This window comes from Candoia aspera, chromosome 16 (assembly GCF_035149785.1).
Source record: "Candoia aspera isolate rCanAsp1 chromosome 16, rCanAsp1.hap2, whole genome shotgun sequence".
Lineage (NCBI taxonomy): Eukaryota > Metazoa > Chordata > Lepidosauria > Squamata > Boidae > Candoia > Candoia aspera.
In genome coordinates, this window is record NC_086168.1 from 5,268,635 (window position 1) to 5,284,957 (window position 16,323).

The 16,323-nt window shown below is 48.1% G+C and overlaps 1 protein-coding gene across 1 annotated transcript; it reads left to right on the top strand.

Annotated features, from left to right (window-relative positions):
* The first annotated feature begins 263 nt into the window (after positions 1–263).
* Positions 264–13,315, top strand: GTF3C4 (general transcription factor IIIC subunit 4). Its single transcript, XM_063316445.1, has 5 exons — positions 264–647; positions 2,594–4,414; positions 6,561–6,691; positions 8,704–8,773; positions 9,296–13,315. Exons 1-5 carry the CDS (start codon positions 264–266, stop codon positions 9,482–9,484), a joined length of 2,595 nt encoding a protein of 864 aa, XP_063172515.1. The 3' UTR covers positions 9,485–13,315.
* The last annotated feature ends 3,008 nt before the right edge of the window (positions 13,316–16,323 follow it).

Consider the following 16,323-nt stretch of genomic DNA (forward strand, 5'->3'; position numbering starts at 1 on the left):
CCCAACCTAGCTGGCAAGTGGAACTCCTGGCCAAAAAACTAAATAAGCAAATCCAGCTCGGTTTGCACTAACTGGAAAGAGAAGCGCTTTTTTCCTAATTGGGTGGGGACGAGGTTGTGCTCCTGGGAGAGGCTGAAGTGGGAGAAATCTGCCGTCACGTAGGCAGTTGGATAGACACCCTTCGGGGGCTCCCTCCCCGCGGTCCTTTCTCGAGGCGGCGCGCGCGGCGCACGCGCGCTGGCGCCCTCTCAGGGGACGGCATGATGGCGGCGGCGGCGGCGGCGGCGCGGAGCCCGGCGGACGGGGCGGCCGCGGCCCCCTCGCCGCCGCCTTCGCCGCCGGCGCTGCCCGACGGGGCCGAGGAGCCGGACCCGGGAGAAGGGGACGACGCAGCGGCAGGACGGGCAGGCCCCAGCAGCCGCGCCGGGTTCCGGGTGACGGCGGTGCGGCGCGAGCCGGCGGTGCGGCTGCTGCACAGCGTGAGCGGCTCGGAGCCGCTGGCCTGGTCCGAGGACCACCGCGTGGCCGTCAGCACCGCCCGCAGCGTGGCCGTGCTCGAGCAGCTGAGCGACATCCGCGGCGGCGGCGGCGACCTCGTCATCCACCGCACGGCCGTGCCCGCCCCCGCCGCCGCCTGTCACCTCAAGGTGGGCCCGGGGAACTCACCGCCACGGGGGGCGAGGCAGGGCGCCGGCCCCGCGCTTGAGGGAGCGGGAGGCGGGCGGGCTCATCCTCCTGGCCAGCCCCCCCCTCCTCCTCCTCCTCCTCCTCCTCCTCCTGTTGGACGTCGACTTCTCCGGTTCCCTGGCCAGCCGGGGGATTGTGGGAGTTGGAGTGGAAGGCTCCACAGCTGTGAAAATAGTAGCCGAGGGCGCCTAGTCCAACCGTGAAGGGGTGAAGCCAGTGGAGGAAAAGGGTGTGTGCGCTTTTTTGGGACTACCGTGCCTATGTTCCTTGGCTTTCTAGGAATTACGGGAGTCCTAACTTGAAAGGAGGTGGAGGGCGCTGGGTTGCCTTGCTCTGGGGTAGGTGTTTGGGCAGCCCCCTCTACCCTCGGCGTAATTGCAACCACCCCACAATTCAGCTGCTCGTTTAAGAGAGACACGCAAGCCAATTTTCTAATCAGGGTTTGCTTTCTGGCCAAGATCAAGACTGCCTTTCGAAGCAGTGAAACCTTTCCCTTCTCACCCTGAAGACCCTGCCTGCTTAGCTGATCATTGGCCAGCAGCCAGGGTTAGTTATAGGCTGTAACCCAGACTTTGTATTCATAAGAGAACTTGGCACGTTCATGGAGGACGGCTCTATGGACATTTAAGGCACTTAAGGTGATGGGCCTCTGCATTTTAAAGAACAGTTGTCCTTCTGTTGTCACGCTTAGCACTTAGAGTTCTTCAAGGGACTCCCTTGAATAAAAAGCAATGAGCAGCCAGTGGCTGGAGCTAATCTCCCCCCCCCCCCCCCCCCCGCATAAATCTTATTCTTACAACCCAGAGATTTTGGATCTGGGCCCCCCTGGCTTCACCCAAATGTTTCTGATGTGGGAATTTGAGTGGCAGGTAGAGCACATGGCTGATCTTGAAAAGCTAACCTGGTTTAGGCCTGGCTTGGACTTGGATGGGGGACCCTAGGAGACCCTGGAGCTGTAGCCTAGACAGAGAATTAAAACCACCACCATCATCATCATCATCATCATCATCATCCTGGTAGAAGATAACGGTGAACCACTTTTCTGTTGTTTCCAAGGAACAACATGGGCATCTTAGTGAAGTCTCTAAGAAGCTTTCACCCTTAGTGCCTAATCCAGCCTTTTCCAGCTGAGGTGTCTTCCAGATGTGTAGCTTTCAGCTCCCAGAATCCTTAGCAGTGCTGAGATTCAAGAAGCTTCAGCAGAGCTAAGAAACTGTAGAAGCTGAATTCCATATATTCTGAAGAAGCTGGGCTAGAAAGTGTTGGAGTGGGAAAATGTGGTTTAGGTCTCTGCTCTTGAACCATCAGCTGTCTTCTGCACATCAACCTTGCGAAGTAGGTGTGTGTGCAAAGGGGGGGAGGGCAGGTGTGCCGTCCATTCTTAAATGCAGAATAAAAATGCAGGGAGGAAATTCTTGAAAATCACCCCTGAAACTATCAATGTTTCAGAGATATCCAAGCAGCCACTGTTGATAAAACACTGCACCCTACAGACATTTCATCCAATCCAGTGGGCCTCTGACTTTCTTGAAAAAGGGGGCATTTTCATGGAGTTTGGTGCTATGGATTAGGATATGTAAGAAGACTTCTGAATGTCCGACCAAGTAACAAGAAGTTGCTTTTGTACTTTAGTTATAGCTGTATTTTTTGGCTTGCATTAGAAACAGGATGCTGACTTACGTGAATGGTGGTCTGGTCCAGGAAGGCAAATATTCAGGCCAGAAATTCGGTAATAAATATACTTAGTTTCTGTGGTTTCTTCAGCGCTTTAGACTCCAGAGTTGGCCACAGCCTGTTTTATGGTGTACCATCACCAGTAACTGGCTGGTGTGCTGAAAGAAGCTTCTTTATCATTTTGAATGCATTATAAAACCTGTGTCCCCCCCGCTTTCCCCCCCTCCCACAGGTCGGCTCCAAAAAGGAAGTTGCGGAATGTAAAAAGAAGTTTGCGAGTTCGAACGATCCAGCAGTGAGCCAGACATTCAAGTTAGACAGAGTGTTCAATCCTGAAGGGAAGTCCCTGTCCTCTATGCGCGGCTTCAGATACTGCAGCTGGTCTCCGCTGGGTTGTGATGCAAATGGCCGGTGTCTCTTAGCCGCTTTGACCATGGACAGTAGACTGACCATCCATGCTAATCTGAATAGACTTCAGTGGGTGCAGTTAGTTGACTTGACTGAACTCTATGGAGAGTGCCTGTATGAAAACAGCTACAGGGTGTGTAAGACAGAGACTTCCCAGGAAGACCTAAGGGACTTCTCTGAATTCCAGAGAAGACACAGGATGCAGACCCCTGTCCGCATGGAATGGTCTGGCATCTGCACCATCCAGCAGGTGAAGCATAACAACGAGTGCCGGGACGTGAGCAGCGTGCTCTTGGCCGTGATCTTTGAAAACGGGAACATTGCCGTGTGGCAGTGCCAACTTCCATTCATAGGCAAAGAATCCATCACGTCCTGCAATACCATCGAGTCAGGAATCAGTTCCCCCAGTGTCTTGTCGTGGTGGGAATATGAGCACAATAACAGGAAAATGAGCGGACTGATCGTGGGCAGCGCTTCTGGGCCCGTTAAGATCCTCCCTGTCAACCTTAAAGCAGTCAAAGGTTACTTCACCTTGAGACAACCGGTGGTTTTGTGGCAGGAAATGGATCATCTCCCGGTGCAGAATATCAAGAGCATCCCTCTCTACCACCCCTATCAGAAATGTAGCTGCAGTTTAGTGGTGGCGGCAAGAGGATGTTACGTCTTTTGGTGTCTTCTCTTGATATCCAAAGCCGGTTTGAACGTCCATAACTCCCACGTGACCGGGCTCCACTCTTTGCCGATTGTCTCCATGACCGCAGACAAACAGAACGGAACCGTCTACACCTGCTCCGTGGATGGGAAGGTCAGGCAGCTGATTCCCATCTTCACAGACATTGCGCTGAAATTCGAACACCAGCTGATAAAGTTGTCGGATGTGTTTGGCTCCGTCAGGAGCCACGGGATCGCCGTGAGCCCGTGCGGCGCGTACCTGGCCGTCATCACCACAAAGGGCATGACCAACGGGCTCCACCCCACCACCAAAACCTATCAGGTCCAGTTCGTCACCCTGAAAACGTTCGAGGAAGCAGCTGCGCAGTTGCTGGAGTCGTCCGTCCAAAGCCTTTTCAGGCAGGTAGACCTCACGGATCTCGTCCGCTGGAAAATCTTGAAAGATAAGCACATCCCGCAGTTTCTGCAGGAAGCTCTGGATAAAAAGATTGAGCGTTTGGGGTCCACGTACTTCTGGCGCTTTAAACTGTTCCTCCTACGGATTTTGTACCAGTCGCTGCAGATCCCCCCTTCTGAGCTATTGTGGAGGCCCACACACGAGGACCCCAAGGTCTTAATACCACATTCCCCTGGAACAGGCGATAGTGAGGAAGAGCAGTTGGAAGAGCAGCCTGCAGAGCAGGGCGGACAGTGTCTGAGTGAGGCACCCAAAGGAAGGGACTTGGATGAGTCAGTGGATAGCACCCAGTCAGTCCCCTCAACCAGTGGGGCCCAGGAGCAGATGGAAGAGAAGCTGCTTGAGATCCAGGCCCAAATCGAAGCGGTGGAAATGCATTTGACCCGAGAGCACATGAAGCAAGTGTTAGGGGAGGTCTACCTCCATACTTGGATTACGGAGAACACCAGCATTCCAACAAGGGGGGTCTGTGATTTCTTGATGTCAGACAAAAGCTACGAGGACAGGACAGCACGGGTGAGGGCATCTTGACATCAAAACCATTGGGTTGTGGAAAGATCCTGACCGGCTTACCATTTACACACACTGTACTGGTTTGTGCGAGGGACGCGGTGGCGCTGCGGGTTAAACCGCTGAGCTGTCGATCGGAAGGTCGGCGGTTCGAAACCGCGCGGCGGGGTGAGCTCCCGTTGCTCGTCCCAGCTTCTGCACACCAAGCAGTTCGAAAACATGCAAATGTGAGTAGATTAATTGGTACCGCTTCGGCGGGAAGGTAACGGCGTTCCGTGAGTCATGCTGGCCACATGACCCGGAAGTGTCCTATGGACAACGCCGGCTCCAAGGCTTAGAAACGGAGATGAGCACCGCCCCCTAGAGTCGGACACGACTGGACTTTACGTCAAGGGAAACCTTTACCTTTTTTACTGGTTTGTGCAACCTGATTCCTTCCAAGCAGCTGCTTATGTCGCTGATAGCAGCACAGCTAACCAGAAATTAATGCAGAATTAGAAATTAATGCAGAACCAGAATATTTCTGGTTATGTCCTGACTGCCTCCCCCTCCACCCACCACAATACAGCAAGTTAGTTTTCCTCAACCTGCCCTCCAGGTCTGTGGGCTGAGAAAAATGAGGGAGACAGCAGGTTGAAAAGAGTTACACTGAATTTTCAATTGGCGCAGTGCTGTGTAAGATGGGTCAGAGTAATCCTCTTTGGCAGGGGGAGCAAGCAGAGGGTTCTGAATGATGAATAAAAGGAGAAACGAAGAAAATTGACTAGGGAACTTCGATGCAGTGGAGTTAAAGGTGATTTTCAGGACTGAAAGATTAGGCAACCAAGAGCATTTGAGGATAAAGCTCTATCTCTGAAAAAGTTAAACCCACTGTGTTTCTGTGTTAGGTGGAAGCAGTATTCTTGCTCGCTTGGATAGTGTCCCATCTAGGTAGAGATAGTGTCAGCCCATCAAGGTAAGCCACGGCAGGAAACAGATGCCCCAAAGAGCTCTATAGTCCTCACTTAATGACAGTTCATTTAGCAACAATTCAGACTTATGGCAGTGCTGGAAAACCAACTTGTGCAGTGTTCCACAGTCATGTGATCACCATTTTCAACCTTCCCAGCTGGCTTCTGGCAAGCAAAATCAGTGGGGAACTACGTTATTTGCTTAATGACTAATGGGGATTTGTTTTGTGACTGCTGCAAAAAGGTCATAAGTTCGGGTTGGATTCACTTAACAACCAAAATTCCAGTCCCAATTGTCATTAAGCGAGGACTACCATCTGCTTTCTCTTCCCCAGCACATACATGTTATTAAGAAGTAGATTGTAACCCTAATAGTGTCTTGTAGTCTGAAGAAGCAGAACTGCTGGTATTGATTCCCCTGTAAATTATCGTAAAAAAATGGCAATATTTTCTAGAGGTGACAAGTGAGGCATGATTGGGGCCTGAAGTCTTACCTTTCTCTCTGCCCCTCACCCCACAGCCTGCCTTCTTTTGAAATCTCACTGTAAGGTCTTTACCTCCGGGGCCTATCTCTTTGCTTAAGTTAGCCTGCAAAGCAATAATTCCATAAATAGGCCTTTTTCGTAAATAACAAGCACGGAGTTCTGTGGTTGCCAGAACCCCCTTCTCTTTCCAGCGGTTCCTAAGCAGCCAAAATTTGAAACTCCACGGAAGCACGTTCTAAAATACTTTATTTCTGCTCTCTAGAGCAGTGTTTCTCAGCCTTGACAACTTTAAGATGGGTTTACTTCAACTCCCAGAATTCTGCTTGGGAAATTCTGGGAGTTGAAGTCCACCCATCTTCAAGTTGCCAAGGTTGAGAAACACTGCTCTGGATAGTCACGTGTTCTTAAAGTTCCTCTCTTTCCATATATATTCAACCATCCATCTTTTTTTTCCCCCCCAAGGTGAGTGGGAATTGTGGCAATTTAATTCCTCAGCAGCTCAGGGAGAAATCACGCACTCTGCATTTTGCATGCTTGAGATACCTGTGTTGTTGTTGTTTTTTCCCCCTCCCTCCTCATTCCTTTAAATTCCATTTTAAGCAGGTTTGGGGGTTTCCATCTTGAGCTCCTCAGAACAATCTCGTCTCCTGTGAGATTTCTTTACCTTTCCGTATGCCGCTGTCTCTCCCGATAAGCGCCGTTGCTGTGTTTTCTCAGGTGCTGATTGGGCACATCTTAAAGAAGATGAACAAACAGACATTCCCTGAGCACTGCAGCTTGTGTAAAGAGATCCTGCCGTTCACAGACAGCAAGCAGGCAGTTTGCTCCAACGGACACATTTGGCTCAGGTACGTTGTTATTATTTTTATTTATTTATTATTCAAGTGTCGCTACCGCCCATCTCCCCCAAAAGAGGGACTCTGGGTGGCTTGCAATAAAATTAATGCTGTAACAATAAACGTTAAAATCCCATAAAAATAAAAACACGTTACAAATCTAAAATATTTTATAAACGGCTTCTCCCTGGAACGACGTCTCCTCTTTTCCCCATCTGACGGTGACGAGAGAAGGGGCTCGGGTACCAGATTTGGAACGTATTTTTGTGCCCCGCAGAAGCACCTGCTAATGCAAGAGCCACTGGAAAACCCTGACTGGCAATTAGCCAGCCAGAACCCTTCCAAATGCTGCTCTAAGTTGGTGGTTGCCCACCCAAGCGTCTAACTTTACCACTCCTGCTCCCTTTAACTGTCCAGTTCATGGCAGACGTAAAATATGGTTTTAATTTCTTGGAAAGCTCAATACCCAGGTGTTTTTCACATCAGATTTTCCAGCTTGTGTAGTTTGCACAAAGTGTCTGCGCCCAACGTTATTCTCCAACGATGTCAGAATTTCATTTCTTTTAGCATTTGTTCTTCTACTATTGTATACATGAATATTGTCTCGGGGACAAATTCCGTAGGTGACAGGAAAGTAAAGGGCAGAAGGGGAATCCTGGTGCAGAGCTGGAATGAAATCATTTCCCTGCCAGAGTTTAAGGGAAACTCTCCTTTGAGAATTGTTGCCAGATTGATTTGGAGCCCAGGGTTTGATCTGACAGATTGGTTTCCAGTCCATGAAAAAATATGCGCCTTGCTAAACTTGTTAGCCTTATAGATGCTGAACTTTTAATTGTTGTGAAGGTTTGCATGTGTGTACGCTTTCATGAAAGCTGGCTGATTTTTCAAGAACATTAATTTTTCAGTTCCTTGACGTGACTGGGAACTGATTTAGCAGGTCCGTCAGGCTTCCATATAGAACCAAAAGTGAAAAGCGTGCACCGTTTTAATGTAATTTGCACATTGAATGAAATACTTTTAAGGGAGGGTGATAGCATGGAAACCTTTCATCTTACGAATTTTAATGCGCTCATTGTGATATCCTGTACTCATCAATAATGTAAAAGTGGGCGCTTTCTCTGTAGGTTTACAGCTGCACATTGGACACAGAAGATTTAACGTAATTTATTCAGTTTAGGCACCGCCCAACTCCAAACCAACTCAGGGGCTAGGTTTCCACAACATACTAAACTCTGGTTTCTAGAATAAACCAGCTTTGGCCAGGTTCACCCATCATGCTAAGCCAAAACCAAAGAAACCTCAGATTGGCTTAGCATCTTGTGCGATGCTGGCTGGTGGGAGACAGGCACGCAGCCTGCCCATCTCACCGTAGGGGGATAAATCCAGTGTTTTTAAAACTCAAGAGGCCCCTAATGGGATCTTTTTGGAGCCGGATGGTGTTCTGTCGTTCGACAGCATCCCAGGTTCACAGAATATGTGTAACTAGCTCAGTTCAAAATGTGGAGGCTTTATTTGTGCAACGCTCAAGCTCGGCATGATGAATTCTAACCTTACTTTTTTGTTGTTCGTTTCTGTGGCTCAGCAATGCGAAGCGAACCCAGGCTCGATAGCTTTATCCATGGCAAAGCTTTGTCATGGATAAAGCTAGGGGATACGGCAGTCAAAACCCAACTTTGTTTTTGTAAACCGCCCAGAGTCCCTCCTTCGGGGCGAGATGGGTGGTGGCATAAATAAATCAGCCCTCTGGTTACATTTGTACAACCCACTTAACCGAGTCACCTGACGATTGAGGGTGTGCATTCCCACAACATGCCAAACTGGGTTAGATTTTCCCCCCACCCCCACCCCGCCCCACGACTCAGCTTGTTGTGCAGACCCCACTCATTCGAACAGTGTCCCGTTTGGTGTATTGCGGAGACCAGAAATGGGTGAATGGGGTTAAACAGGGTGGTGTGAACTGAGCCATTATCATCGCTGCTTTTTTTCCATAATTCACTTGCTTCAGGTGCTTTTTAACCTACCAGGCCTGTCAGAGTCTGGCGTACAGAAGATGTTTGCTTCGTGACAGCATTGCTCGCCACTGCACTCCGGAAGGTGAGCTCTTTTCGTTTGACTTGGAAAGGCTGCAAAGGCTGGGAGTTTTCCATCACGGGCAAGGCGGCTTGCCGGCTACTTTTCCTTCAAGTGGTACTAAGGATTCCAACTTCCGTTGTGATCCAGGTCTTATTTCTGCCCGGTCCAAATACCATGGATTTGATTGATATGAGTCTTTCTTAACTCTTGACCATGTTCTTCGTCCCTTTATTTCAAAAACAGTTTGAAACCCGATCAAAGAGAGTGCATTTCTGCAAACAGGGCCTTGTCTTATTTTTCCCCCACATTGCTTTGTCTCTAAAGTGGCAAGAGAAAATCAAATTGCACGCCTGATCGTTTGTTTGGCCCAATATATTTTGAAGAAAAGGACAGCTCTCCAAAGATAGCTATTCTCATTTTTGGTTTATAAGCACGTAATTTGGCAGTTCAGAGCCAACACGTAGCACCTTGTGCACCTCAAGTGTCTTCTCCTTTTCTTCCTCCCTCATTTTGCCCTTCAACAACATCTTTTCTTATTTTCAGATCCTGAATGGATCCAGAAGTTACTGCAGGGGCCTTGTACTTTCTGTGACTCTCCTGTTTTCTAGAGGATGGGTCAAGATGATGAGCTTGAAGCAGCATTCCCTAGTGGCCAAAGCACCGTCCAACGTTGGATCTGCACGAAGGCTCTCACTCCAACCTGTAAATTTTCAAAGGGGAAACTTGAACTAGAGAAGCCCATCCCCCTTCCAAGAGATGCAAAGGCCTTTTCTTACGAAATCCCACCATCACCGTTTTCGAAATGCTTCTGAACTCTATTCGGATTCAATGTCGGTTGTTTTTGACAGTGAGGATCTGGGACCTTTTTGTTCCACAAAGGAATGCTTTTGTTGGAGCAAAGCTGGTTGCTCCACTGAGCAGGCACTGCTTGATGGACTGGTGCATCATTGACTCTGACGCTTCCCTTCCTTAACGTCTAATGAACGTTGGCACTTAACCGAACCAGCGACAATTAAATTATTACAAATAATGTATGGGTTTTTGAACTGTGTCAGAAGGACTTGCATGCCTGTAGTCAGCGAAGAAAAGTACCCATTTTGTCCTTTACTAAGATTGAGCAAACCTGTTCTAGACTCCTTTCAAGAACTTCCAGGCAGCTAAAATCCCTCAGAACCAACTACAGGGAGCTTAGTTTGAAAGCGAATCGCACCTGCTTGTAATATTTTAAGCATCAGTATTTTTACTCTGATTTCCTCGGCTGCTGTCAGTAATTCTCCCACCACCCCTTCTCACATGTTCACCTCCAAATTTGGGCTGCTTCTCTCATTTAGCAAGAGTTTTGTCTATCACCTGTCAGGAGTTGCCCCTTTTTCTCCAGTTTCGGGATGGCAAAATCCTTGTCGCTTCCGGTCCCTTTGAAAATCAACCAGACGTAATAGAGCATTCCCCCAAGGCACGCGTGGCAGTTCTGCCTGTCTCCTTAATCCCTTCAGGCTGCAGGGCAAAGAGGACCTTGTTCAGCCTTTATCATGATTGTTACTTTAAATATTCCTGCCGCAAATAGGAAATGCCTACGTTCCCCCCACCCCACCCCGTTGGATTCCTTTCAAGGAGAGAAGCACTTTTGTTGTGATTGTTTTAATCGGGCGAGCATTGCAGTCTGAATATGGTGTGACCTGTGGTTTTCCCCTCTTGTTCCTTGACCTACATGTCAGCAACTCTATGGAGCGTGTCATTTGTTTCACACGAGCATGGAAAAGTCTCTGCAGCTCAACAGTATGAATTGAATCCAGCCTGATGCTTTCTGATGTCTCTGATGAGTTGGTCTTGATGGTTGTGAACCTCCTGAAGTTACTGATGCCCCCAAGATAACAAGAGGACGTTGAGATTCCAGGCTATGACCTCTAGTCCAGCCGCCTTGGCCAGCCACCCTGGGAACTGAGTCAAGGTAACAAGAAGGCATCGAGTTTTCTGCTTTGGTCCAGAGATTTGCCTGCAAGATGTCCTGCATCCGTATTCCAATAATTGAACAACATCTTGTTGAGTTTAAACTGAGTGTGAAGTTGATCTCCCATCAAAACATTTTTGGTGGCAAAAGGTGGGAAACCGCCACAGCGAATCCAAGTCTACCAGTGCTGCACGACCACCTTCATCGTCCCCGGCAGCACAGCTTACCGCAGTGACAGATGTTCCCTTTGGAGGGAAGACCAGACTGGGCTGAGGGGGCCAATGGTTGAAAATACAGATTGGTTGCGTTTTCTATGCCCTTGTTTGTCCTGCTGGAAGTACGTAGCTCTGTTGAGGGAGCGGGAAGGGCTTTTGCCAACAATCCTCTTTTCCTTGCTTTGTCAGAGCCATTCACAGCGATCCTACTGAGAACACCTAATAGGATGCATTAGACAGTACTGGGTTAATTGGATTAAACAGCATAAAAGGCTAATTAAATATTGAACGAAATGTTCTTTGCTGGGGTAAGATGAGGAAGCAAGGAGCTGCCTTACCGTCAGTCAACGCTGCTAAAGAAAGCCCAATTGCCCCTGGGGGGGCACTGAGGGGGGGAAGGCTGGAACACACATGCCAGCTGCAGCGCCCATTTGGCCCCAAAGTTGGCATTGGTTCTTGTTTAGGATCCTAAAGTATCTAGGTTTCCTAGTTGCCGGGCTTCTTAGAGCAGGGCCCAATCAAGGAAGCACGAATCCCACAGATTTCAGTAAAAAGCTTAAATGCAAGGATTGGGGGTGAGGTTGAGGATCTTGCAGTAAGGAGGCAGAGATTCTTCAAGCATTTCAGAGCTGTTCTTGGGTTTCCTGCAGCTGCCCTGAGTTGCTGTTTATGAAATAAGGTGCTAACAAACTCGGCTCCCATCTGTCGATTTGTTTTTATCTAGAGTTCTCTTTCTTTCCCAGCCTGCTTATCTCTAACACTATTTTTTTTCCTCCTAAATGCCTTAACACAAGGAAGGAGAAAGTTATTTCTTTATTATTTCAATGTCAGCGGCCACCCATCTCAAATATATAACTCTAGGTGGCTTACAGCAATTTAAAAAAAACTGTATAAAAAGGACAAGAGCAATATAAAAACCACATTTAAAAAAATGTATCAAAAACCCTGTTTTCCTGTTAGCCCAAGCCATCAGAGGAGAGGACCACCCCTTTCTTCTCAGAACCAAACGAGAGAGGATCCTGAATAGATTCTGTTTTTCAGCTGCCTTGATCTGAATCTCCCTTAAGATCATCCATCAAGGCTGTTTATAGGATACATTTCAATTAAGTTGAAGAATTTCTCCTAGGGGAATTGCCATTTACACTGGGCCATTTCTGAAAAGGTCCTCCAAGATAGCAGAGGTACCCAGGCTCCTAAAATATTACTGAGCAGGCCGTGAGCAAGTTTTGCTTCTCTGGAGATCCGTAAGAGAGAGAACATTTATCATTCAGCGTGTTAACATTTCTTTCGAAGAGAATTGAAAATCAAAGGCCAAGTACCATCATCCTTCAAAAGCCCCAAGCTTCAAGCAGCGGGATAAAATCTAAATTCCCCGCCAGTTCCCACTACCGCCTTACCAACTAATAAGGTTCTGAAATTCCACGGGTGTTTGAACTTACAAGAATAGTAAGAATCGGGTCTTTGCTTGGCCAGTCCGATGGCCCTTCCATCATGGGAGTCTGCAAGGACAACCTCTTTACAAGTTGTCAGAGAAAGTAAAACGGAGGGGAGAGATTAACAATGATCCAGAAGCAAGCCGCCAGAGTGATAAGAATCTCTGGAGTGGATCATTTTGCAGTCCTTTTGGTATAGATTTCCTTGTTCCCTCCTAGCCCTATTTGGAAGGCCAAACAGATTTCCAGCCCCTCCTCCTGCCTGTGTTTGAAGCTTAGGGTGAACACACAACTTTGTCCCTCTGGAATTAAAGTCAGTTAAAATCCTAAGACACCGTGTTAATGTACTTGATTAATCATGGCTTTTCGTTCTATGCATTGTGGGAATCCGCCCCATCCCACGTAAAAAACATCTCACCAGCCCCGACCTGTTCCAGGCTTCCAGAGTCTTTCTCTGCTGATCTGATCATTTCTGGGTTCTTTGAAACACTTCCACACCTGAATCTAGTCAGGCTTTTTGTCTGTTGTTTGAAAAAGAAAAGCAACAAAACAAAACTGGTGTGTTGCGAAGAACACATCCTGTTGCTAGCCCGCCCAAGTCTAGGCAGCGTTACGAAAAATTCCGGGTTCTCTGTTCCCTTGGAGATGGTACTTGATCACGAACGTTAATGATGGCTTTCTTTTTTTTTAATAGGTGTGAAATATAGTTGGATAATGTGTTTTGTCTACTGTCACAGCCTCTCTGTTACATGAAGCTCCTTGTGAATAAAGCAATGCACAACTTTCCCGGCGTCTGCATTAACGAATGGGCAGCAGAGTTGGCTTCCCTGTTGTGTAATCACCATAAAGGGTGGAATGCCCAGTGCGATTGTTATCTAGATAGTGGCCCCATGTAAGCCAAACCCTGAGGAATTCTGACCCTTTTCAGAGAAAAGAAATGAATAAAGACCTACCTTTCCCAGTGGCTTTCCTGCTTTGTTGCTTTTTTCTCATCTTTGGGGTACTGTGATGGTGAGCCTCACCACATCTCCCAACATACCGCCATTTTCTCAAGTGATTTCCCCTCTTAGCTTTAATTCCCAGCTTTCCATTGGCTGGAAAGACCAGACATGACTTAGGTCAAAACCAGGAGATCAAGAGTTTCAGGAGTGGCTGAGCCACCGTACCCTTGCTCGGCGCCTGCTTCTGGCTCCTCCAGAAGGTCACACAGGCCGATGTGCCACACAAATTTGCCTAACTAGGCTTGGAAGAGGCCACCCCTGAGGTGTACGAAACCATTTGAATCAGAAACTCCTGTTTTCAAGCAGTTCTTGCCACCTTTCTGGAAAGCTGCTGAGCTCAAAACATGGCTCTTTCAGGTTGGAACATTCCCGGCCAGGGCAGAGCTGCTGTTTCAAGGCCAACGCAGAAAAAAATTGCGACCCCTGGAGACCCCCACTCCAATCCCCCCTCATTCCCAATGCCCACGGGGAGGTCTGCTTGTGTGCTCTGCCCTTCCAGTTCTCCAAAAATTGGAAATTCCACCTTTGAGGAAGAGGGAAGCGTGAGGGCCAAGTGCGTATGCCAGTCTGTTGCCCCTTCTTGTTTATCCTGCTGATCTCCTTGCCCAATGCTTATTTGGCTGGAATCAGATGCTAATCAAATCCATCCCAGGTCCCAAATTGGTTTGGAAAGGTCGTTGTCCAATTATAAAAACCTAATTCCTTTTCTTGCCTGCTGAACCTTTTCTAACGTTAACGGGGACCTTCTTACTATGCAAACTGGATGCAAAGGCCTTGCTCGTTTCCTAGTAATTAAATGAATGTCAATTGTTTTAGCGCTTTCCGAGGGAGAGTCCTACAAGACTATTAGCATGGTCTTCTAACCCAGACGGCCTACACTTCAGGCTCAGCGGATGCCTTTGGGGGGGTCAACCATTGACCCGAAACCCTCTGGGTGGACACACCGGCTGCATTTCAATGAGACTGGGTTGTTTGGCTCGGTTTCCGTGCAGTCGGCTGAGCGGAACTAATATTGTGGGCGCATATAGATGAAAGAAGGGGGGGGAGCAGGGCTTTACGGCTAAATTAATTAAGCAGATGTACCTGTCTAATTAAAAAACCGTTGTCCTCCCTTGTACCCTCGCTTGCACACCGCAAACAGTATTTAAATGCGTGGCCGAGCCGTTTTGCCTATCAATATTTAGTAGGATGGCTCTGATGCAGGTGATATTAGCAAGATGTACTCCTTATTTATTATTAATGGCCAGCCTTCCAATTTACGCACGGGAGTGTATCTTTACAACCATCTGGGGGTAGGGGGAAGAGAAAACAGATGCTCACGTTACAAACCCTTCAGGACTGAGCTGAGGGGCCCTTTTTCAGGGGATACACTGATGTCATGCACCAAAGTCATGAGGAAGCGCCTTAGGGGGACGTCCGCTGAGGGATTCCTGAGTGCGTGGGTCAGCCTTCCCAGGTAGACCAGACAGGAAACGCAACCAGGTGAGCTAATTCTACTTTATTGTAAGGCTACGTTAACAGAATCCTGCAAATCTGAAAGGACAATTCTCCCCCCATCTCCTTTACAGCCAAAAAACTAGGGAGGGTCCCTTCTGAGCCTCTTTCTCCACCCATTATGCAGCTGGGGGCTGTGCCCTCCTTTATCTGACTGTTCCCTAGGCATAGGCTGACCACACGTCCCATTTTGAACGGGACAGTCCCGTTTTTTTAATATTTCTAGACCGACCTGTTGTTTTAATATAAATGTCCATTTTGTCCTGTTTTCTTAAAAACCTTACTTAACGTAAAAGCACAGCCAGAGGAGGAGTGGCTGGTCGGGGACAACCGTTCACTAGACTCTCCAGCCCAGCCTTGCCTCTTGCAAACGAAGCAATCCGACAATTCCCAACCTGAGAAAACCGGAGAAGTTCCTGCCTGCCGATCCAGCCCGTCGCCCAGCCCTGCCCCGTTTTGCCATCCCAATGTCCCGTTTTTGTCTCAGGGAAATACGGTCAGCCTACCTAGGCAGCATTTCTTTGCCCGGTCTCTCAAGGTCTTTCTCACATACCATGACATTGTGAATGGAAAGGCAGCCCACTGTTAGGCAGGCAGAGACCCGCTGGGCCTCCTTGTCGGAAATGTGCAACAGTGTGCATAGAAACTGACTGCATGGGAAGCCTGTAGCTCTACTTCATTGAGCAAGGCTATAGCAAAGAATCTTGCAAGTCAATCTGTGTTTTCTCTTCCCTCCCTCTTACATCCAGGGAGTTGGGGAGAGCCAGTGTGAGTCTCTTTCTAATGTTCCCCACCTCCCTGGGCTTAAGCCCTGCTTCCACACCTGTTATTGTCTTGATGGCTTCTCCAAGGTCATCTCCATTGTCAACCTTCTACCAAGAACTCAACTCACAGACCTCTGCACTTCAGTTCTAGGAGATTTAGACCATCTACTGGGAATTGAAATCATGGACCTCTGCATTTCAGTTCTGCTGTTTGAATTTTAAGCTCTGCTCTAAGAGCTTAAAGGACGGTGGACTGTATATACCATTTTGATAGTAGGAGAGATGGATAAACCACAGGTTGGATCGACGAGAGGAATAAGGCCAGACCTGAAGGCAGAACCAAGACAGTTCTTGGTCAGGGGAAGATTTTTTTTTGTTTTTTTGTTCTTCCCCCAACCAAGAAGCTCATATAACATCACACTCAACTGTGCTGGCTTATCAGAAAAATATTTTTCGGATTAGGGAGGTGATTCTTGAGTCCACGTTCCTTTGGCCAGAACTGTGGTTCTAGGAATGAGCTAAAAATGCACCACCTGAATTCCCAGGGCTGCATGCAATCCCTCAGAGAACTCTAAAAAACAATCCCCAAATGAAAATTTCCAACGAGATAGGAGGCAAAGCTATGAAAACCCTTGAATGGGAATTCATCCCATCGACTTTCCTTTTTTCCTGGTGCAATTTAGCAGGCGCCACTAAGAATTTAGCTGAAAGGCTGG